This window comes from Plecotus auritus (assembly GCF_963455305.1).
Source record: "Plecotus auritus genome assembly, chromosome: 6".
NCBI classification, from domain to species: domain Eukaryota; kingdom Metazoa; phylum Chordata; class Mammalia; order Chiroptera; family Vespertilionidae; genus Plecotus; species Plecotus auritus.
This window is the reverse complement of record NC_137773.1, coordinates 84,444,737-84,466,096: the sequence shown is the minus strand read 5'-3', so window position 1 is coordinate 84,466,096 and position 21,360 is coordinate 84,444,737. Positions and strand designations below refer to the sequence as shown.

Sequence of the window (21,360 nt, the reverse complement as noted above, 5' to 3'; positions counted from 1 at the left end):
CACGCGCACGTGTGTGTGTTAGTTCCTATAAAAACTGAGGTCAGATCTTGCTTTTGTGACCACGCTGCCCTCGTGTTGTAAACATCAGCCTGCAAATCTGTTTCTTCCACAGCCTTTCTCCGATTGTCTGTATTTGTTAGGTGCCTCAGTCCCTCTGATGCTGTGTAACATTCCACTGAGGGAGTAGACCACCGCCGGCTAGCCAGTCCTGGCTGATCCACGTTAGGGTCCTTCCCAGTGTAACAGCCCCAGCTACAAACATCTCCAACCTGCTGTCTGAGGCTCAGAGACGGCTTTGCCAGGGTAGGCAGAAGTCATGAAATTGATGGGTTGTAGCTCTTCCTATTTAAAAATTTTTACAATGTATTTTTATTGATTTCAGAGAGGAGGAGAGTGGGGAGAAAGAGAAACATCGATGATGAGAGAGAATCATTGATCGGCTGCCACCTGCATGATCCACAATGGGAATCGGGCCGCAACCCGGGTATGTGCCCTGACTGGAAATTGAACCTGGACTGCCTGGTTCATAGGTCGATGCTCAATCACTGAGACATGCAGGCCGGGCCCATTTAAATTTTTAATGCTCATTTGCCAACTTGGGATGATTCAACTCTTCTCCATCCCCAGGAAGAGTCAGGGTGTGGCTGGTGCTTCCAGGACATCCCAGCCCTCCCGGGGCTTTATCATAGAGTGAATTTAATACAGGGGATCATTTTAATGGGGTTGAAAGGCTGAGAATGCAAAAGGGAAGCACGGGGGTAACAGCTGCTGGAACAAAAGGGTGTAGGGACAGGGGTCTCAAGCATCTGAGGAGAGGGCACCCCTGTAGCTGCTGGACCCTCAGACGCTCAGGGAGGTAGCCCTGAACCCTAGCTGTGTGGCTTGAGCAACTTATCAAAACTTTTCGTGCCTCAGTTTGCCTTTCCGTGAAGTGGGGCAGTAACTACCTTCATGAGGTCGTGGAAAGGATTGAGTGAGTTTAATTCAAGCTTGGTGCTCAGAAGGGGGCCTGGCTGGTTTGTGATACATGAAGTCCAACTCTTGTCCACCGAGAATGAAAACCCCTTTTGCAGAGAATTTTCTAGTGCAAGGGTTCCCACCAGGGGCAATTCAGTTCCTCTGGGGACACTGGACCATGTCTAGGGATGTTTTTGGTTGTCACAACTGGGAGGAAGGGATGCTCCTGGCATCGAGTGGGTGGAAGCCAGGGATGTTACAATGCACAGGGCAGCCGCCTATCACAAGAAGTGATCTGATGCCATGTGCCTGCCCCCCAGCCATCCTCTGATCAAAACCCTCCCTTCCCTTTCTTCCCCACCCCTCCTCCACCTCCAGCTCTGGTCATCCTGGGTCTGAGTCAAAGAGAGAAGATCAAAGGAAACACCCCCACTCCCTCTACCCTTGTCCCTTCCCCAGATCTGAGGCTGGACCGGGGCCATCAGGACATCAGATTTCTGGCTGAGGGAAAGAGGGACGCAGGTCTGGCGTCAGGGGGCAGCTGGGGACGCTCTGGGGATATTGAAGGCTGTTTGTATCTCTCTTGACTCCAAGCCTGTCTGTCTGTATGTCCAGTTCCAAGGGCTGAGCATTCATCTGTCCTTCCTGACTGCCTTCCCTCGAGGCAGAGCCTAGATCTTCCTGGCAAATCCGACCCCCTCTTTCCTGGGGCATGTATGCTCTCCATTGGTTGCCCAACCTGTAGCTGTGTCCTGCCTGGGAATAAACAGCCCATCCCTCCCATAGGACTTTTTAAAAAATCCTCACCAAGGATGTATACTGATTTTAGAGAAAGAGGAATGGGAGGGAGGGGGGTTGGAGAGAGAGAAAGGGAGGAGAGGGAGAGAGAGAGAAAGACATTGATTGGTTGCCTCCTGTATGCCCCTTAGTCTGAGGGACTGGGACAGAACTGGACCCTGCCAGTGCCCCATGGTGAGGGCTTCAGCTGGAGAAACCTAACAGGGTGATTGGCAGATACGGGATCAGAACTTTACCCCCAGGTCACCAAGGACTTAAAGTAGAGTTCTGGGAGTAATCTGAAAGAAGAGTGAACACTGAGCCACCTTTTTCCGTCCAGGTGGACCCTCCCCTGCCAGGGAATAAATAACTCAAAGATATTGGTGGTCACCTGTTGACTGGGGTTCAAACCTGTAACCTTTTTGGTGTATGGGAGGACACTCCAACCAACTGAGCCACCTGGCCAGGGCGTCCCATAGGACTTTTTATCTGACACTTCCATTCTCTCCCAAAACTCTGCCTTAAGTCTTTGCTGACCTGGAGGTCAAGTCCTGGCTCCTTATCTGCTATTCAATCACCCTTTTGGGTTTCTCCAGCTGAAGTCCTGACCATGGGGAACTGGGAGGATCTGGCTCTGTCCAGGTCCCTCAGACTAGGGGGGGGGGTCCCCTCAGACTAGGGGGGTCCCTCAGACTAGGGGCTCCAAATCTTTAGGGATCCAGCATTGCTCAGCATGAGGCTAGATCCACTGAATGAATGAGTCCATGAATAAATGGCAGCTCTCCAGCAGAGCCTCAGGGTCAGGGGCAGCCTTGGTCCCGCCTTCCCCACAGTCAGGGCCAGGAAATAGCCAGCTCCAACAGGATCAGAACCCAAAGATGTGTTGGGGCTTCCCCCTCTTGCTGGTGCTGGGTCTGTCCCAAGGGGCTGCTGGGATGATCCCCTGGGTTCCTGCCCCACACAGAAAGCTTATAGAAGAGTGAACACTGAGCCACCTTTTCCAGTTCAGGTGGGCCCTCCCCTGCCGGAGGAATTAATAACTCAAAGATAGTGGCGATCACGTGTCGCTCAGCCCTCTGGCAAGGGACACCAGTCTGAACCTCCGTTTTCTCATCTAGAAAATGGACATAAAGTGATGTAAAAGCCCCTAGGGGTTTCATGGGATGAAAGGAGATAGTCAAATAATGGAGATAAGAAGCTTAGGCTAGTATTTTTAGAAGTGCCTTTCATTCTTCTTGGTGAAATTTAAAGGGAGTCAGACTTTTGGGAAGGAAAGAATTGAGGTTCTTATCTATCCTTATCTCACCTCTTCTGCTAGGTTCTCCCTCTTGAGCCCTCATGACCCCATCCACACCCATTTTTCAGGCTTTTTTTTTCCCCCTCAAAAGAATGCATGTTTCCCTGGATGATCTATGTCAGTGTAGGGGCTGGGCTGGGCTGGGCTGCCGGAGCCTCAGCTTTATAAGTGGGTTCCTGTCTGCTTCCTAATTTCTGTCTGAATTTCTGATTCTCTGCCTGTATGTCCAGCATTCAATTATTTGACAGATATTTATTTTTAATTTGTATTTAAATTAAATGTATTGGGGTAACATTTCTTAATGACATTATATAAATATTAAGTGTAAAACTTTATAATCTGACATCTGTGTGCTCCATTGTGTGCTCACCACCTGAAGTATAATCTTATTTCGTCACCATGTATTTTACCCCCTTTACCTTCTTCATCCTCCCCCCAACATCCTTCCCTCTGGTAACTAGCATTCCATTGTCTCAGATATTTCTTGAGCTCCTACTGTGTGCCAGGCATTGCTGGAGGCAATGCAGTTACTAAGACTGTTCAGGTCCCCGCCTCCATGTGGATCTGAATCCGGTGGGGCAGACAGTTACAGCTGGGACGGGGAGAGAGCAGATGTTCAGGGCTGTGATGGAAGCAGCCCAGGGTACTGTGGGAGCCCAGAGTAGTAATTGACTAGGGCCTAGTGCTGAGAAGGCTTTCTGGCTGAGAATATTAAGACCTAACATGTCTATCGCTTTTTATTGTTAATCCTCACCCAGGATATTTTTTCCATTGATTTTTAGAGAAAGTGGGATGGAGGGAGGAAAAGAGGGAGAGAGGAGAAGGAAGAGAGAGAAACATCAATGTGAGAGAGACAAGCAATTGGTTGCCTCCCCCACGTGCCAGAACCGGGCCAGGGAAGTAACCTGCAACCCAGGTCTGTGGCCTTGACTGGGAATAGGACTCATGACCCTTCCCTGTGCGGGCTGATCTCTAACCACTGAGCATACCAGGGCACTTATATCACTTTTAACATACATTATACCCATTCTAGAGCCGGGGAGACTGAGAACCCACGAACTTAAGGGGCTTGTCCTAGCTGGAACAGCTAGGAGGGCGGCTGGTCCGGATCCCATGATTCTGGCCATGTAGGTTTAAAACCACTGCTGGAGGAGGCCTGGAGGCCATGGGGGTGGGGGTGGGGTGGAACTTGAAACCGCTTGTGTGGTGACCAAGTCTGGGAAGACAGTTGAAGCAGAGTAGGGAGGGGTCCAGAGCACTGCCTCCCGAGTGCGTGCACCTGATTCCCTGTCAGGTGAACACTGCGCTCTTGCTCTCTGGGCGTGTTTCTGGCCTGTGAAATAGGAGAGACTTGCTCCGCCTCCCGCCCAGCTGGGATGAGTAAATCCACGTGGGGTGTTGGCACAATTGGCGCTCATTAAATGCCAGCTGGTGTTATTATGACGATTACCTCCATTATTATCCTTAATAACTAATTAATTAGAACTAATGCGTCCTCTCCGCGCCCAATTGGGTGTCTCCGGCCGCAAAGTCACCGGACACCGTGGAGAGACCAACGAGCTGCGTCTAAGACCTTCCCAACACACATCCCAGCTCACCCCATTCTCCCCAGCCCACATTTGGCCTGGTAAAGCTGCGGACAGGCTTGGGTGGCGCGGGCCTGGCAACCGGAGTCTAGGTCGGGACGACCCTTGCGTCACTCCCAACTTCGTGGTGAGGGGTCCGAGAAGCCCACACAACCGTAGAGCGCTAGGACCCCGCAGCTCTGTCGGAGCCGGGTGTGTAGGCCCAGCTAACCCCTAGACCACGCCCATCTACAAGATGATTGGCTTTACACACCCGGCACGCGGCCCCGATTGGCGGAGGAGGCCGCTGCTCCCTGGATGCCCCGCCTCTCCCGGACCGTAGTCTCGGGTCCACAGGCTCCAGGGCCGCAGGAGCGCTCCGCTGGGCGGACGGGCGGATGTAGTTGGTGGTGGGGAGAGAGGGGCTCCCACAGTCGGGTTCGGGGGTCCTGTTTGCGGCGCATCCGACGGCCCAGGCCGAGCCCGGAGTGCTGCCATGGGGCCGGGGCCCCCGACGGCCGGAGCTGGGGCGCCCCCGCGGCCGCTGTCCCTGACAGCGCGGCTGAGCTACGCCGTGGGCCACTTCCTCAACGACCTGTGCGCGTCCATGTGGTTCACCTACCTGCTGGTCTACCTGCACTCGGTGCGCGCCTACAGCTCGCGCGGTGCCGGGCTATTGCTGCTGCTCGGCCAGGTGGCCGACGGGCTCTGCACGCCTCTTGTGGGCTACGAGGCCGACCGCGCCGCTGGCCGCTGCGCCCGCTGCGGGCCTCGCAAGTCCTGGCACCTGGTTGGTAAGTCGCGGCCAAGCCGCTCCCATTCACCTGCCTGCCCAGTGCCCCAGTAGCCAGATCTTCCCCTCTGTGTCTGCCCCAGTGCCTGAGTCAACCCTTCTGCTTAACTGCCCTGCCCCGCTTCTGTCTCTCTGTCCCATGGCCTGAACCTGCCCCCGTTGTCTGTCACATGACCTGAGCCTTCTGTCTCTGCCCCATGCCCTGAGTCTTCTCCCTCCGTCTGCCTCGTGGCTTCTGTCTGACCTGTCAAGCCCCCTTCATCTGACTCGGTGTGACCTTCTAGTGTCGCTTCCCTTTGACCCCTGGGGGCTCCCTGAACCATCTTCGGGTTGGGTCTGACTGCCCAGTGCCTCCTCTGTCAATCCGTCTTGTCTGGCTTGACCTCTACATCTCTCTATCCGGGTGACCACCAGGACAGCTTGGTCTGAGTGAGGGTCAGACTAGAGCCCCCTCTGTCAGGCTGTCCGTTTCTCCAGTGCTCTCTGTCCGTCCCCTCCCCAATTTGGGGAACGTGGCGCTTGGGCGTTTTGGGGGAGCTGCCCTGGCAGCTGAGAGTTGAATTGGGGGCAGGTGAGACAGAAGGGTCAGGGGTCTGTACCTAATGGGATGGGGTCCGCTGGACAGGTAGTGGGGTCGCCCTCTGGCCTGGGGCCTTTGCCTGCCTAGAGGGCTGTTGGGGAGGGTAAGCAGCAGGTCCCAGGGGACTGGGGTGCCTGCCCTGTGTGCACTGATGATAAGCCTGTGTCCATGCACCCTTTTCTGCCCGCCCAGACCTTGAGCTTTGAGATTAGCCCTGGCCACTCTCCCTGCTATTTCTCCCTTGGCACTAGTGCCCACCGCAGTCTGGCATTGGGGGCCCTCCAGGCATTTCAGGAGGCAGGACCGGGAATCCTGCCACTCAGGGAACTCTGGAATTCTGGGTGGCAGCTTTTTAGAAGGCCGGAGGGGACGCTGAGGGGTGAGACAGTGATTTACCCTGGGCTCTTTTGAGTGACATTTTTACAAGGTGCAACAGATCTCCAAATGGCCGGAGGGTGGCTTGCTTCGCTGTGGCCACATCCTGGGGGTGGATTTCAGGTTTGTCAGGTCTGAGGTTGCCCGGGCTGTTCTTGGGCCACTTTAGACTGCTGGACACTCAGTGAGGGTCCCACCTGACCCCAGGAAGAACTTGATTTCCCCCTGCAGAAGTGGGTGTTAGGAGTGCTGAAGGCACCTTTGTAAATAAAGAACTGAAGGGTTTGTGTTTATGCAAAACAGGCCCGGGGGATGAGTGCCCCAACCAGACACCAAGGTCTCCACCTGCACCTTACCCATCTTGAGGTGGAGGATCTGTGGAGAGAGGAAGCTGGGCAAGCCCCTCATAATGCCTGATAAGGTGACTAGAGCAGTCACCCCAGCAAGTGCCCACTTCTCTATTTGCCCCTGAGTCTGTGGGTGGTGGTGGTAAACTCACTCTTTCCTTAACAAGCCCTCCCAGCTTCCCTCTATAGTCTAGAGTGGCCCATCAAAGCTAGACATGGATACTCCTGTGAGGTCCAGGCTGGCAGGTGAATGGACCCGGCTTCATAAGATAGAAGCAGAGCTCTGGTGGACAGGAAATTGAATTGCCTTTGGGGTTTTGAAGGACAAATAAAAGTGTGTTTATGTGCGTGTGGGGGGCACATTCCAAGTAGTTGGAAGAGCTTGTGTAAAGGTGTGAAATATCACGGCTTTGAGGCTGCTGAGGTGGGGAGTAGCTGAGTAGTAGCCACTTTCACACATTAACTCTCAATTCTCACATCGACCTCAGGAAGCAGGTATTTCCATTTTCTGGAAACTGAGGCCCTGAGAGCAAAGTCACATGCCCAGCCAGTCAGCCTTGCTCCAACAATGGTTAACAGGCCTGGGCAGCGGCAGGCTGGAGTCCACCCAGGGCTGCACATTCTTCCGACCAGAGTCTTCAGTTGGTGCTTGGCCTGCATTTGCCCAGGAAGCCCCTCCCAGTTCCAGAGAAAGAACCAGGCTGGTTTTGGTTTCATTTCCTGATCCCAGAGCTGTGGGGGCGAGCCCAGGGTCTGGGGATGAGGTCACCCCGGAGCCTGGGGGCGTAGGGAAGTCCAGCTGCCAGACTCCTTCCAGGCTCAGGGATGGGAGGAAAGGGACTTTGATAGACATGGGACCCATCCCAACAGGGCCCACAGTCTGGGGGGTAGGCAAGCAGGAAACAAGCAGACAGACAGACATAAGAATTTCTGTGTGTGCTGAGGGGTGACAGGAAAAGAAAGCAGGGTCCAGAATAGACCCTATTGAATTGGCAAGGGGACTGTCAGTGACTGAGCTGATCAGGGAGGGCTTCTTTGAGGAGGTGGCATTTGAGTTGAGTCCTGAGGGATGGAAAGAAGAGCATTCCAGGCAGAGGGCACAGCATGTGCAAAGGTCCTGAGGCGGGACTGTGCCTGGCATGTTGGAAGAGCCCTGTGTGGCTACAGTAGAGTGAGCAAAGGGGCAGGGAGGGGACGAGGGCAGGTTGTGCAGGGCCTTGGGGAGGACTTGGGCTTGTTCTGAGATATTGGAATGTTTGCCAGGGACAGGTCCCCTTATGAGCTGAGGGGACTCCGGGGCTTATGGAGGGCAGGGTCCTGCCTCACCTGACCTCCTGACTCCTGGTGGCCCACAGGATTCTTTTTTTTTTTTAAATATATTTTATTGATTTTTTACAGAGAGGAAGGGAGAGGGATAGAGAGATGGAAACATCGATTAGAAGCATCGATCAGCTGCCTCCTGCACGCCCCCTACTGGGGATGTGCCCGCAACCAAGGTACATGCCCTTGACCGGAATCGAACCCAGGACCCTTCAGTCCCCAGGCCAACGCTCTATCCACTGAGCCAAACCGGCTAGGGCGGCCCACAGGATTCTTGATAGGAACTGGGGAGGAAAAGGCTCGCTCCCGGGAAGGAGAAGTTGTGGGTGTAAATGGTGTGTCTGTAGTGGATGGTTTTCCAGGGGACCCCACAGCATCCTTTCAACCTGCTGTGTGACCTCAGGCTCTCTGTGCTTCCGTGTCCCCACCTGTCATCAGGGACAACCCCAGGGTGTCCTGGACTGCCATGGGGAGGCCCTGTTCTTCCTCTTATTACCTAGCCATACATCCTGGTCCTGCCCGCTCATCTCTTACGGCGTGTAATCTCAGGACCATGCCAGCCTATTCTGTGTCTCCATTGGACCAGTGGGTGGAGGCCAGCACCCCCCCCCCCCCCCCCCCGTTTGGCTCTGTGACTTCTAGGGGACCCAGGTCTATCTGCTTCAGTTTACCCATTTGTCACAGGGGCCATAAGCCTGAGGTGCTCTGGGCTGCTGATCCCATACACCACACTGCGTGACTTTGGGAGGGTCTCTAGCCTTTTCTGTGTCTCTGTTTTGTTCCCACCCGGTCACACCCCAGGGAGCCCTGGGCCACTGTGGGAAGGTCTGGCGTATGACCTCCCCCTACTCTGCCCATTCACAGGCACCATCTGCGTTCTGCTCTCCTTCCCTTTCATCTTCAGTCCCTGCCTGGGCTGTGGGGCATCCACACCTGAGTGGGCCGCCCTCCTCTACTACGGGCCCTTCATTGTCATCTTCCAGTTTGGCTGGGCCGCTACACAGATTGCCCACCTCAGCCTCATCCCCGAGCTCGTCACCAATGACCACGAGAAGGTGGAGCTCACAGCTCTCAGGTACTGCCCCGGCAAGGCAGGGTTGGGAGGGCACGTGCACAGCAGGTGAGAACAGGGTCACACCCTCGGGGACTCTCAGCCCCAGCTTATGCATCTGTAACATAGTAGATCAATCACCTGCAGCTGCTTGTACAACAAATGACCACAAAGCAGCTTCAAACAGCATGTGTTTATCGTCATGGTTTCTATGGGTTAAGAGGCTGTCTCAGTTGGGTTTTCTGCTTCAGTGTCAGTCTTGAGGCTAGAGCTGGTCTCATTTGAGACTTGGGGTCCCTCTCTCCTGCTCATATAGTTGGTGGCAGAATGAATTTTCTTTTTAAAAATATATTTTTATTGATTTCAGAGTGGGAGAGGGAGAAATAAACATCAATGATGAGAATCATTGATAGGCTGTCTCCTGCACGCCCCCTACTGGGGAATCGAGGCCAAAACCTGGGCATATGCCCTTGACTGGAATTGAACCTGGAACCCTTCAGTCTGCAAGCCGACATTTTGTCCACTGAGCCAAACCAGCTAGGGCTGAATTTTTTTTTTTTATTTTTTTTTTAAATGATTTTTAGATAAGAGAGAGGAAGGGAGAGGGAGAGAGAGAAACATTGATGTGAGAGAGAACAATGATATGCTTCCTCATGCATGCCACCTACCGGGGATCAAGCCCACAACCCAGGCATGTGCCCTAACTAGGAATTGAACTGGCAACCTTCCAGTGCACAGGATGAGCCACCAACTGAGCCGCGCTGGCCAGGGCCAGAATTCATTTTCTTACAGATGTAGAGCTCATGGTGGCTTGCTGATTCTTTGACACCAGCAAGAGAGTCAGATCTCAGGGATGGCTTAACCCTTTTTCTAAGAATCACCTGAGGTCAGGCCCACCCAGGATAATCTCCTTTAATTACATCTGAAAAATCCCTTCACCTGCAGCACAGAAGTTGCCTAAATATGGGTGTGATATCCCATCATATTCAAAAGTCCCATCCCCAAGGGGAGGGATCAGGCATGGTAGGACCAGGGCATGGGAGTCTCCAGAGCCATCTTACAATCCTGCCTACCAATAGTTGGTGCCCATCTTATCCAGCACTTGCTTGAGGTGCTAAAGGAGGTTATTCTGGTGATGCTCATAGGAGCATTTGTGAAGTGCTTGCTGTATGCCAGGCACCGTTCTGAGCCCTTCACATGGTTAGCTTCTTTAATCTTCACAACACACCCAGGTTGTCATGTGCCCAAGGCCAGACCAAAGTGCCTATGGGACATGTGCATTAAGAAAAAGGAGGTGGTTAAAAAAAAAAAAAAAAAAAAAGGAGGTGGCAGTTCCAGGGAGAGTGCATGTGAGGGTCACCAGTGTTGCTGGAGCTCAAAGCGCCCAGCTGACAGTTGGCACCCGGTAAGTGCATGTTACTCTTGCTATTTTGTAGCATCTTTGTTGAGGGTCCTGCCTGTCTCCAACTTAGCCTGTTTGGTCCCAGTTTGGTCTGCTCCCCACCTCTTTGAGTTCCCCATTATGGCTGAGAGCTGCAAGCATTAACGTTGGGTTGCTCAATGCCCGGGCCCTTGAGAGCCCCAGATGTTAGGGGTCAGGCTATAGGCCAAGCATTGGTGCACTTTCTACCTGCAAGTGCTTTATTGCCAGCGTTGTGTCATCTTCACTGGGACCTCTGGGTATTGTTCTTACATTTATTTATATTTTTATTGATTTCAGAGAGGAAGGGAGAGAGAGATAGAAACGTCAATGATGAGAATCATTGATCGGCTGCCTCCTGCATGCCCCCTACTGGGGATCAAGCCCGCAACCCGAGCATGTGCCCCAACTGAGAATTTGAAACCCTGACCCCCTGGTACATAGGTCAATGCTCAACTACTGAGCCACACCGGCCTGGCTGTTCTCTTTTTATTTTATTTTTTAAATATATTTTATTGATTTTTTACAGAGAGGAAAGGAGAGGGAGAGTGAGTTAGAAACTTCGACAAGAGAGAAACATCAGCTGCCTCCTGCAAACCCCCTACTGGGGAGGTGCCCACAACCAAGGTACATGCCCTTGACCAGAATCGAACCTGGGGCCCTTGAGTCCGCAGGCCGACGCTCTATCCACTGAGCCAAACCGGTTAGGGCTGTTCTCTTACTTTTAGAAAGGGTAACTGAGTCCTGGTGAGATCCAGAGGTTGCTTCTCCCCTGACCTTCCTAGCCCGTGAAGGGATATCACACTGGGGCTGCAGGCAGGAGCAGACCCAGATGGTTCTTGCCCTGCTGAAGCCCAGGATCTTGGTACCAAGAATTCCAGAATCCTGGCTTCTGAGCTTCTTGGGTTCTCAGACTTGACTGGGCCCTACTTTGCTGAGTCTCTGCATCCCAGCCCCCTGTCATGGTGGTTGAGGGTCAGAGTTGTAAATCATCAGACAACATGCAGGCTGGGTAAGCTGGGGCCAGCAGGGGCTTCCCTGGGGCCACCCAAGGTTTGGTGGCTGAAATTATCTGTCACCCAGAGGTTCCCCAGACACCACAAGCAGCTCTCACTGTGTGGCTCCTGGAGAGGAAGTGGCCCTGTGGTTTCCTGGGCTGCCATGCTGAGGCCTCGCCTGTCCCCACCAGGTACGCCTTCACTGTGGTGGCCAATATCACTGTCTATGGTGCTGCCTGGCTCCTGCTCCACCCGCAGGCCTCTTCAAATATGGGGCCCACCCCGGATGTCAGTGACCAGCTGGGGGTCCAAGATGTGCCAGTATTTCGGGTGAGCTGGGGTCGGGGAGGGGGCCAAGGATGCTGCTTGCAGGATGGGACCTCCCCTCAGGCCCTAAACTTGGGCCTGGGCCGGGAGAGCCACTGCTGATACCTCCTTTTCTGTGGATCCTCAGAACCTCTCCCTTTTGGTGGTGGGCATTGGCGCCATCTTCTCACTGCTGTTCCACCTGGGCACCAGGGAGGGGCGCAAGCAGCTGGTGGAGGAGCCAGATGAACACAGCCCCCTGTTGGCCCCCACCACGGCCCGCCCCTTGCTGCTCTGGAAACACTGGCTTCGGCAGCCGGCCTTTTACCAGGTTTGTGATGGGGGCAGAGCTGGCTGGAGTGGATGCCTGTCTCCCACCTGGCCCTTACTCTGGGGCTGTAGACAGGATGGCCAGTAGATGAGCAACAGATTTTCCATCTCACAGCAGGGCAGACATTGCAAATCAATTACTGCTTTCTTCTCCACCGGACCAGCTATGGTCCCTAATAGTGGATCAGGTGTCAGCTGCAGCTAGGCCCTCAGTGTCCCCTGCTGGTGGAAGTGGAGAGGGCCCTGTCTGACCCCTGAACCAGTCCCTCTGTTTGCCCATAGGTGGGCTTCCTGTACATGAGCACGAGGCTCATCGTGAACCTGTCCCAGACGTACATGGCCATGTACCTCACCTACTCCCTCAACCTGCCCAAGGTGAGCTGGGGAGGGTGGGCCAGGGCTGTGGGGTGGCTCCTGAGCCCAAGGAGGCCCACCTGACACGCCCATGTCCACTCTGCCCCAACAGAAGTTCATCGCCACCATCCCACTGGTGATGTATCTTAGCGGTTTCTTCTCCTCCTTCCTCATGAACCCGGTCAACAAGTGGATCGGGAGGAATGTGAGTGTGTGGGTTGGTGGGGGGCAGTGGGGGCATGCCATAGACAAGGACCCTCAGAACTCAGATGCACAGTAATTGCATACCTCAGTAATTGCATACCAGGTAATTGCATACCTCAGCCTCTACACCTTGTAGCTGCCCTGTGTCACAGATCCATGTTCTAGAATCCTGGCTTCTGAGTGTCCTGGGGCTGCAGAGCTCTAGAAATTTCTATGCTGACCATGTGCTAGCCAGGGTGGCTATTCACTTTTTTTAGGGTGGCTATTTAGTACTTGAAATGTGGCAGGCATGATGGAAGAACTGAATGTTTTATTTTACTAAAAAATTTTTAAAATGTATTTTTATTGATTTCAGAGAAGGGAGAGAGAAACATCAATGATGAGTCATTGACTGACTGCCTCCTGCACCTACTGCACTGGGGATTGAGCCCATAACCCGGGCATGTTCCCTCATCAGGAATCATACCGTGACCTTCTGGTTCATAGGTCAATGCTCAACCATTGGGCCATGCTAGCTGGGCCATTTTATTTAATTTTAATTGATTTGCACTTAAGATGTAAATAGCCACCTGTCTCTGTCTAGACTGTCAGCTCCTGGGTGAGGTCAGAGATGGGGGCTCCTTAGGGATGGTCCAACTTGACCCCCTCACTTTCTGGGGTTAGGGACTAGGTGATGGTGGGTTGAAGACCAGAGAGGGCAAGCGCCAGGCTAGGAGCTGCACAGTGAGGCGGGCCTGATGCTGGTCTCTCCTGCAGATGACTTACTTCGTGGGCCTTCTGGTGATCCTGGCCTTTGCGGCCTGGGTGGCATTGGCAGATGGGCTGGGTGTAGCTGTCTATGCAGCAGCTGTGCTGTTGGGCATGGGCTGTGCCACCATCCTTGTCACCTCACTGGCCATGACAGCTGACCTCATCGGCCCCCACACGGTAGGGCTGGTGGGCAGGGCTGGGTGGGGGTTGGGGCCCAGGGCCCAGGGCCCAGGCCAAGGGTGTAACCTCCCTGTCTGTGTCCTCCCAGCACAGCGGAGCCTTCGTGTATGGCGCCATGAGTTTCTCGGATAAGGTAGCCAACGGGCTGGCAGTCATGGTCATCCAGAGCCTGTACCCCTGCTCGTGAGTGTGACTCATTTGTAGTTCATGTAGCAAAGGTGTACTAGTGTGTGCCAGGTAATGCTCCTGGGTATTGGGGGAATGTGAGTGGGCAGTGCTACAGGGGAGCCAGGCTCTATGTCACTCAGACCCTCAGAGCCTGGGATTTCAGTCCTAGACGATTCTAGACCACTGAGTTCTCGCCTTATAGAAGCCCAGAATCTGGGAACCAGAACTAGCCTGGTCTTTTGTCGTCATGGAGTTGGGGGTAATACAAACCATGTTAATCACAGGAATAAATGTGTGATCCAGACCAGGGGCCAGGGGAGTGAAGGACACCACATACGGAGGCCTGACAGGTGCAGGAGGTCAGGGAGGACTTCCTTGAGGAGGTGACATTGGTCCTGAGACCTGGTGGATCTCAGGGAGTTCTAGGCCAGTGGTCGGCAAACTCATTAGTCAACAGAGCCAAATATCAACAGTACAACGATTGAAATTTCTTTTGAGAGCCAAATTTTTTAAACTTAAACTTCTAACGCCACTTCTTCAAAATAGACTCGCCCAGGCCGTGGTATTTTGTGGAAGAGCCACACTCAAGGGGCCAAAGAGCCGCATGTGGCTCGCGAGCTGCAGTTTGCCGACCACTGTTCTAGGCAAATGGGAAGGAATAGCCAGTGCAAAGGCCCTGGAGCAGGACCAGGCCTGGTGTGTTGGAAGAACACAACGGAGGCCCGTGTAGCTGGAGCAGATTGAGTGAAGGGGAGAAAGAGTGGGGAGAGGTTTGCAGCAAGTCATGTAGAGCCTTGTGGAGGACTTGGGCTTTTACCCCAAGGGAGTTTGGGAGCCCTGGTAGGATGTGGCAGAGGGGAGGCCTGACTCAGGTGCTTACAGGCGCCCTCTTGTGGCTGCCTCCAGAAGTACAGTCTGTGTGGAAGGTGAGGGCTGGAGCCTTGGCAGAAACATCTACACTGGTCCAGGTGGGTGATGATGGGCTGGACCAGGTGGAGGTAGAAGAAGGGTGAGTAGTGGAAAGAACTGGGATAGACTTTGAAGGCATAGCTGGTGGTATTGGCTGAAGTGTCATGTGGGAGGAAGAAAGGTGGTCAAGGGTGACCCCCAGGTTCTGGCCCCAGTGCTGGAAAAGACAGGGCGGCCTGAAACTGAGGTGGGCAGAGTAAGAGGCCCAGGCTCGAGGGTCCCCACAAATGTCTGCTCACCTGCTCTTTCCTCCCCCTTCCCCAGCTCGGAGCTCTGCTGCAGGGCCTGCATAGGCTTCTACCACTGGGTGATGGTGGCTGTGACAGGCGGCGTAGGTGTGGCCGCTGCCCTCTCTCTGTGCAGTCTCCTCATCTGGCCCATCCGCCTGCGGAGTTGTGAGTTATAGACACTCCCTTTGCCGAAACCGGTTTGGCTCAGTGGATAGAGCGTCGGCCTGCGGACTGAAGGGTCCCGGGTTCGATTCCGGTCAAGGGCATGTACCTTGGTTGCAGGCACATCCCCAGTGGGAGGTGTGCAGGAGGCAGCTGATCGATGCTGATGTTTCTCTCTCATTGATGTTTCTAGCTTTCTATCCCTCTCCTTTCCTCTCTGTAAAATACCAATAAAATATATTTAAAAAAAAAAAAAATAAATAAAATAGTTATAGACACTCCCCTCCATTCCCAACCTGGTCATGGGTGGGAGGACTGGGGCAGGCCCCATGCTCACTAAACCCCCCTCTCTTGCAGGAGTCCCTGGAGCTCAACCCTGACATTCCCATATGGCCTCCTGCTCTCTGCAAATGAGCTGCAACTGCACATTCTATGCCCTGCTCCTCAGGTCCCCACCTTCCTCTTGCCTGGCTGCTGGGAGGGTGGGTGAGGACAAGAGGGGCTGGACCCCATTGGTTCATCTCCACTGGGGCGAGACACAGAGCTAGGCCTTCTGGTATCGGGAGCCCATGGGTCGTCATAGATTTGGGGGTGCCTAAGCCTAACTTTAATGGATGACTTGGGGTGCCCTTGCTATGTTGTATGGGGCTGCCCTGAACTCAGCTCCCCCTCACCCCTGGTCCAGCTAGGATCTCCAGGGTGTTGCTGGCAGTGAATAAAGAGCTGCTCATGGGAAGGACTGGCCTCAGCTGTCTTCCTGGGCCTGGGACGGGGAGGGGAGTAGGGGTCCCTACTCTGGTCACTGAGGTCTTGGCTAGTAACTCCCTTTACCTGGCCGACCAGTGCCCCAGTCCCCAGATGTAGATAGACACCTGAGGAGAGGCACAGTGTCCCCACAGAGGGACCGTCTTTATCAGACAGTGGGCATGTAGATGGGTGGGGACCGCTGGCCAGTGGATGGGCAGTAGGGTTCCAGGTCCCACTGCCGGTAGTTCTGGGTTGTATAGCGCGGACGCTGCATTGCTGACAGGTAGGGCACGTAGTCTGACACCTGCCCCAGCGGCTCCACCCCGTATTGGTGCCTGTTGACCACTGTGGGACAGGACCCAAGTCACCTCCTGGCTCCAGTTTCCTGGACCCAGGCATTTTTACCCCCATCCCTTGGCCCCTGTGATGCCAGCCTCACCATATTCCTTGCCCCAGATGGGTCTGTCTTTCCACAGCATGGCCCCCCACCGCGTGCTGGGGGCCCTGTACTGAGCGGGCATGATGGGGTCATACCAGGCAGTCTCCCGGAGGCACTGGGTTTGGGCTGCAGGGAGAGTGGGAGAGAAGGTCATCTTTGGCCCTTGACCTCCCCTTGGGGCTGGGTAGGGTCAAGGTGGGCGGCCAGGCACGCACCTGAGGGCATGCTGTGCTTCCGGTGGCTATGGCATCCAAGCCAGTGGGCATAAGCCTCCCGGTAGGGGCTGTCCAGGGCCCTTGGGAGCGTGTACCAGGCTTCACGGGGGTCCGAATTGGTTAGGCCGGTGTACCACGTCTGGCCGGCAGAGTCATGTCCCATGGGTGTATACTTCCAGCGCACTGCCTGCTTGATGGCTGGTGTCCAGCGGGGCCCCTCCAGGGATAGGTAATCATCACTAAGGGTCGAGGTAGGGGACAGAGGCTAAGCCTGTGGCTGTCCCCTGCCCCTCCCTGGGCCACAGCTTGCCCATCTCTAGAATGGGTCTTTTACTCTCACTGCCACATGTTGTGAGATGGATGGAGGGTGCAAAGGCCCAGCCCACACTGCAGAGGGCCTTCCTCCAGCTCCACCTGGCCATGTGTCCTCAGCACTGGACATTCCCGCCCAGGCTGGCAGGAGAGAGGCCCCCTCCTCTCTGCCACATCCTCACCAGAACCCTCACTAAACTTTCATCTTTTCTTGCCTCTCCCCCAAGGGACACCAGGGAGTGAGGATATAAAAGCTTTGGCCACTCCTGTGGTCCCAAGTCCTTGTCCAGCCTCCTAGATGCACAGGCTCCTTCCTCCAGGAAGCCCCTTGGCCCTCAGGCACTCCAGGAAGAAGTGGTCTCAGCTGAGTGGCTGAGAGCGAGCATGTGGGGTGCCCATCCAGTCATCAGGGACCACTGGGAGTGAGGACAAGGTTCCATTTAAAGAACAAACTATGTAGCTATTCATTTGTGCCTATTCCAGAGAGCATCTCTGGTGCCAGAGCCTGTTTAGGTTGAGAACACAAGCAAACTGAGAAAGTAGGTGGGGGAAGGATGAGGGAGGAGACCACTCCAGGTGAAGGGGGTAACGTGCATCAGCTCTGGGGCAGCAGAGGATGGTTTAAGGAACAAAGGGCTGCAGTGCAGAGGTTTGTGGAAATATGCTAATGAGGGAAAAACCAAACCTTAAGGAGGTACCATTAAAACTAAAAAAAAAGCAGAGCCCTGACCAGGCAGCTCAGTTGAAGCACTGTCCCCACATGCCAAGATTTCCGGTTTGATCCCTGATCAGGGTACATACAAGAATCAACTAAGAACGTATAAATAAGTGGAACAATAAATTGACGTTTCTCCCCGCCCCCCTTCCTCTCTAAAATCAGTTTTTAAAAAAGGCAGGAAAAAAAACAATGCTGTTCACGTGAAGCTGCAGGGAGACTTGCTTAAGCATAAACCTCACATGGCAGTTCCTTCTGGAATGCATCCTAATAGCACCACTGCCCAAGGGACAAAGATGTGCATGTGCTCTAACCTAGTGAGCTCACTCCTGGAAAATCACCGGTGAATGAGATTGGCTGCCCCAGGATGCCTCAGCAGGACCACTGACAAAACGCTGTTATCGCTGCCATGCACAGAGAACCCGGCTAGTTCTCCCTCCAGATTTAATAGGAGCATCAAAACTAGAAACGCACGGTCTCGTAAAAGGTGGGACGAGCCTGGTAGGTTCGGGAACATCAGTCTCAGAAACCTGGCACAGACTGGATCTGCCACCCAAAAGGACATTTCAAGGTCACCTGGGGTACCCCACCCTTTTGAAACAAAGATTTATAAACTGCAAAATGCACATGGTTTGTAAAATGCAATTAAAATGCTCTAATGTAATATACAATGAACAGTGAGTATCCCTGTACTCCAGCCACCAGCCTGGACCTAATTTCTTCCAGAAACGGGCAGTACATGCATGTGTCCCTACTAGTACAGAATGTGGGAACTTGCTGCACTGCTTCACATCTTTTTTTTCCCCTGCATATGGAGCAGCACAAAGAACACTCATCTAATTTTGTTTTTACGGCTGCAAAATAATCATAACTTGTCCTAGCTGGTTTGGCTCAGTGGGTAGAGCGATGGCCTGCGGACCAGGGGGTCCCGGGTTCGATTCCGGTCAGGGGCGCATACCTAGGGTTGCGGGTTCGATCCCCAGTGGGGGGCATGCAGGAGGCAGCCAATCAATGATTCTCATCCTTGATGTTTCTTTTTTAAAAAAAATATATTTTATTGATTTTTTACAGAGAGTAAGGGAGAGGGATAGAGAGTTAGAAACATCAATGAGTGAGAAATATCGATCAGCCACCTCCTGCACACCCCCTACTGGGGATGTGCCCGCAACCAAGGTACATGCCCTTGACCGGAATCGAACATGGGACCCTTCAGTCCACAGGCGGACGCTCTATCCACTGAGCCAAACCGGTCAGGGCTCATCCTTGATGTTTCTATCTCTTTCTCCCTTCCTCTCTGAAATCAATAAAAATACATTTAAAAAATAATAATCATAACTTCTTCAAACAGCCACTTATTAATGGGTACTCTACTGGGTTGAGTGTTCCTCACAATTTACGTCCACCTGGAACCTTATAACATGAACTTATTTGGAAACAGGAACTTAGCAGATAGAACTTGTTAAGATGAGGTCATAGTGGGGTAGGGTGGGCCTTGGTGTCCTTATAAGGACAGGGGAATCTGGACACATACACAGGAGGTCGATAATGAAGGCATGTGTCTACAAGCTGAGGGACACCAAGAATTGCCAGTAAATCACCAGAAGCTAGGAGAAAACAGAACAGATTTTCTATCCTAGACTCGGAAGGAACTAGCCCTGCTGACATCTTGATCTTGGATTTCTGGTCTCCAGAACTTGGGAGAATTCCTGGTATTTAAGCTACCCAGTGTGTGTTACAGCAATCCCAGGAAACGCCTAGATACCTACTTTCTTAGTTTGCTGTGTGTGTGTTGTGCCCACAGTGAGGAATCTTGTGTGACTTGCGCGTTCCCCCCACCCCCCCCAGTCTCTAAGCCTGCCTTGCTCTGACCGTTAGCGGGGTGGAGGGGAGGGGAGGTACCCAGGTGCAGGTGGATGGGAGGTGCAGGGAGCAGACAAGTGAGGGTGCAGCACCAACATGCCTTTTTTGAAGAATTAAGACACTCGGGAAAAGCCAAAACAAATCCCAGCACCCAATCCAGAAAGGCCGTGCCTGGGGGTAGGGTGGGCACTCACCTGTAGAGAGGTGGCGGGAAGTCCACTTCGAGGGTCCCCTGGGGGACATAGGACTGGGTAGCCTCCCGCCTCAGGGTCTGCATGTCTGCCTCTGGATTCCTGGCTGCTCCTGCCTAGAAGGCCTGTGAGGCCATTGTTACAGCAACAAAGACCATTCTCTGTGTCCTGGCAATGCTGCTAGTAGCCTGGCTCCCATCCAGGCCACACCCTCCTGCCCCCCGCTGAGGGGCTGACAGAAGGAGGTGGGGCCACACCTGGGTGGCTTGGGCCTCAGTGCTCCCCTCCTCTCCTCCCCACATCTCCACATGGGGGTCTCTGAGCCAAAGAGAGCTTCTGATGCTTAGGCCAGAACTGCCAGTCCCCACCCCCATCCAGTCCTCATGTTTCAAAATACATCAGAGCAAAAAACCTGCAAACAAATGTTCATAACAACGTGATTCACAACAACCAGGAAGTGGACACAACTAAATGCCCAGTGACTAAACAAAATGGGGTCCATCCATCCACACACGGAAATATTACTCAGCCATGCAGAGAAGTGCTACTACAATGGGGATGGACCTTAAAAACATGATGCTCAGTGAGAGAAGCCAGACACAAAAAGCCACATAGCGTGTGATTCCATTTATGTGAAATGTCCAGAACAGGCACATCCAGAGACAGAAAGTGGGTTCATGGTTGCCAGGGGCTGAGGGTGACTATTAGTGGAGGTGTGGTTTTTTGGGAGGGTGATGGAAATGTTCTGGAATTAGAGGTGCTGTTTGCACAACATTGTGAATACACCAAATGCCACGGAATGTTCAGTTTAAGAAGGTAAACATTAAGTTATGCATATTTTACCACAATTAAAAAGTAATAAAACCCACAATCTACCCTCTTTTCACCACCTCCACCTGGTCCAGGCCAGTCACAGCCTCCTCTGTGGCCTCTCTGCGCCCCTGCACCAGTGGTCAAGTCTCCACACGTTTTTCCTTCTCAACTCAGTACAAGGGCTCCCACATCTCTAGGGTAGAGACCCAGGTCCTGCCCACAGCCCACCCATGAGGCCCTGCAAGACCTGCCCAGGCTCCTCCTTGCCCTCACTTCCTCCCCTTCTCCCCTCCACTTGCTCACTCTGCTGTACCACAAGGGCCTCCTCACTGTTCTCCAACACTCCAGGAACTTTCCTTTACACAGGCTGTAAAGTCCTTTGCCCAGATGTCTCCTGCTCTTCTTCGAACCCTTGCTCAAACATCAGCTTTGTAGCAAGTCCTGGATCTGAAGCCGTCCTTTCCTAAAGCCTTCTTCCATCACACAGCACACACCTCCCTCACACCCAGCAGAAGCCCCATGAGGGCAGGTCAAAACAGAATCTGGTCTGTTTTGTTGTCCCCAGTGCGTAGGTCGGGGATCTTCCCCTGGAGGGAAAGGCCTGCAGTGCTCCAGTCACAGGCAGCTGCAAGGTCCCGTCTCCGCCCTGGGCTCTTAGGGCCTCAGTGCTGCACTGGCCTCTGCCTCACCCTTAACTCCCTTTTCCCCTTTACCAAAAAAGCTACATTCAATAATCAAAGGATGCCTGACACACCATGCCCCACTGCTGACTTCAGTCATGTCAGGTGGAGGTGGCAGCAGCGCCTGCTCTGCCTGAGAGCTCCTGTGCAGCCTGCAGCCCCCAATAGGCCCTCCCTCCCCTGGCCCCATATCACTGCATGTGGAGACCACCAACCCCACCCCAGCTGCAAGGATGGTGTGAATGCATGTTACCC

General features: G+C 53.6%; 2 protein-coding genes across 3 annotated transcripts; one reads left to right on the top strand and one right to left on the bottom strand.

The window, feature by feature from the left end:
* Positions 1 to 4,929: 4,929 nt before the first annotated feature.
* Positions 4,930 to 15,868, top strand: MFSD12 (major facilitator superfamily domain containing 12). Of its 2 annotated transcripts, XM_080676652.1 has the most exons (10): positions 4,931 to 5,390; positions 8,876 to 9,086; positions 11,672 to 11,810; positions 11,935 to 12,117; positions 12,399 to 12,491; positions 12,583 to 12,675; positions 13,431 to 13,601; positions 13,693 to 13,787; positions 15,006 to 15,136; positions 15,491 to 15,868. In XM_080676652.1, coding segments are annotated over exons 1-10 (1,416 nt in total). In that variant the 5' UTR covers positions 4,931 to 5,092; the 3' UTR covers positions 15,493 to 15,868. The 2 variants fall into 2 exon arrangements, with proteins under 2 accessions (XP_080532777.1, XP_080532778.1); XM_080676651.1 differs by lacking the exon at positions 15,491 to 15,868 and having other exon boundaries at positions 4,930 to 5,390; positions 15,006 to 15,377.
* A 178-nt stretch (positions 15,869 to 16,046) lies between these two features.
* On the bottom strand, positions 16,047 to 21,133 carry TEKTIP1 (tektin bundle interacting protein 1; the record flags this gene model as incomplete). Its single annotated transcript, XM_080675421.1, has 4 exons — positions 19,616 to 21,133; positions 16,535 to 16,773; positions 16,320 to 16,445; positions 16,047 to 16,225 (listed from the first exon to the last, which is right to left on the bottom strand). The coding sequence occupies exons 1-4, from the start codon at positions 19,696 to 19,698 to the stop codon at positions 16,047 to 16,049; spliced, it is 627 nt and encodes a 208-aa protein (XP_080531547.1). The 5' UTR covers positions 19,699 to 21,133.
* Positions 21,134 to 21,360: the final 227 nt, after the last annotated feature.

Bases quoted from the DNA above. Each gene is read 5' to 3' on its own strand.
- MFSD12 (XM_080676651.1), top strand. From the start codon at position 5,093: ATGGGGCCGGGGCCCCCGACGGCCGGAGCTGGGGCGCCCCCGCGGCCG. The intron at 5,391-8,875 runs GTAAGTCGCGGC...GCCCATTCACAG, and splicing joins CAAGTCCTGGCACCTGGTTG to GCACCATCTGCGTTCTGCTC. The intron at 12,676-13,430 runs GTGAGTGTGTGG...TCTCTCCTGCAG, and splicing joins ACAAGTGGATCGGGAGGAAT to ATGACTTACTTCGTGGGCCT.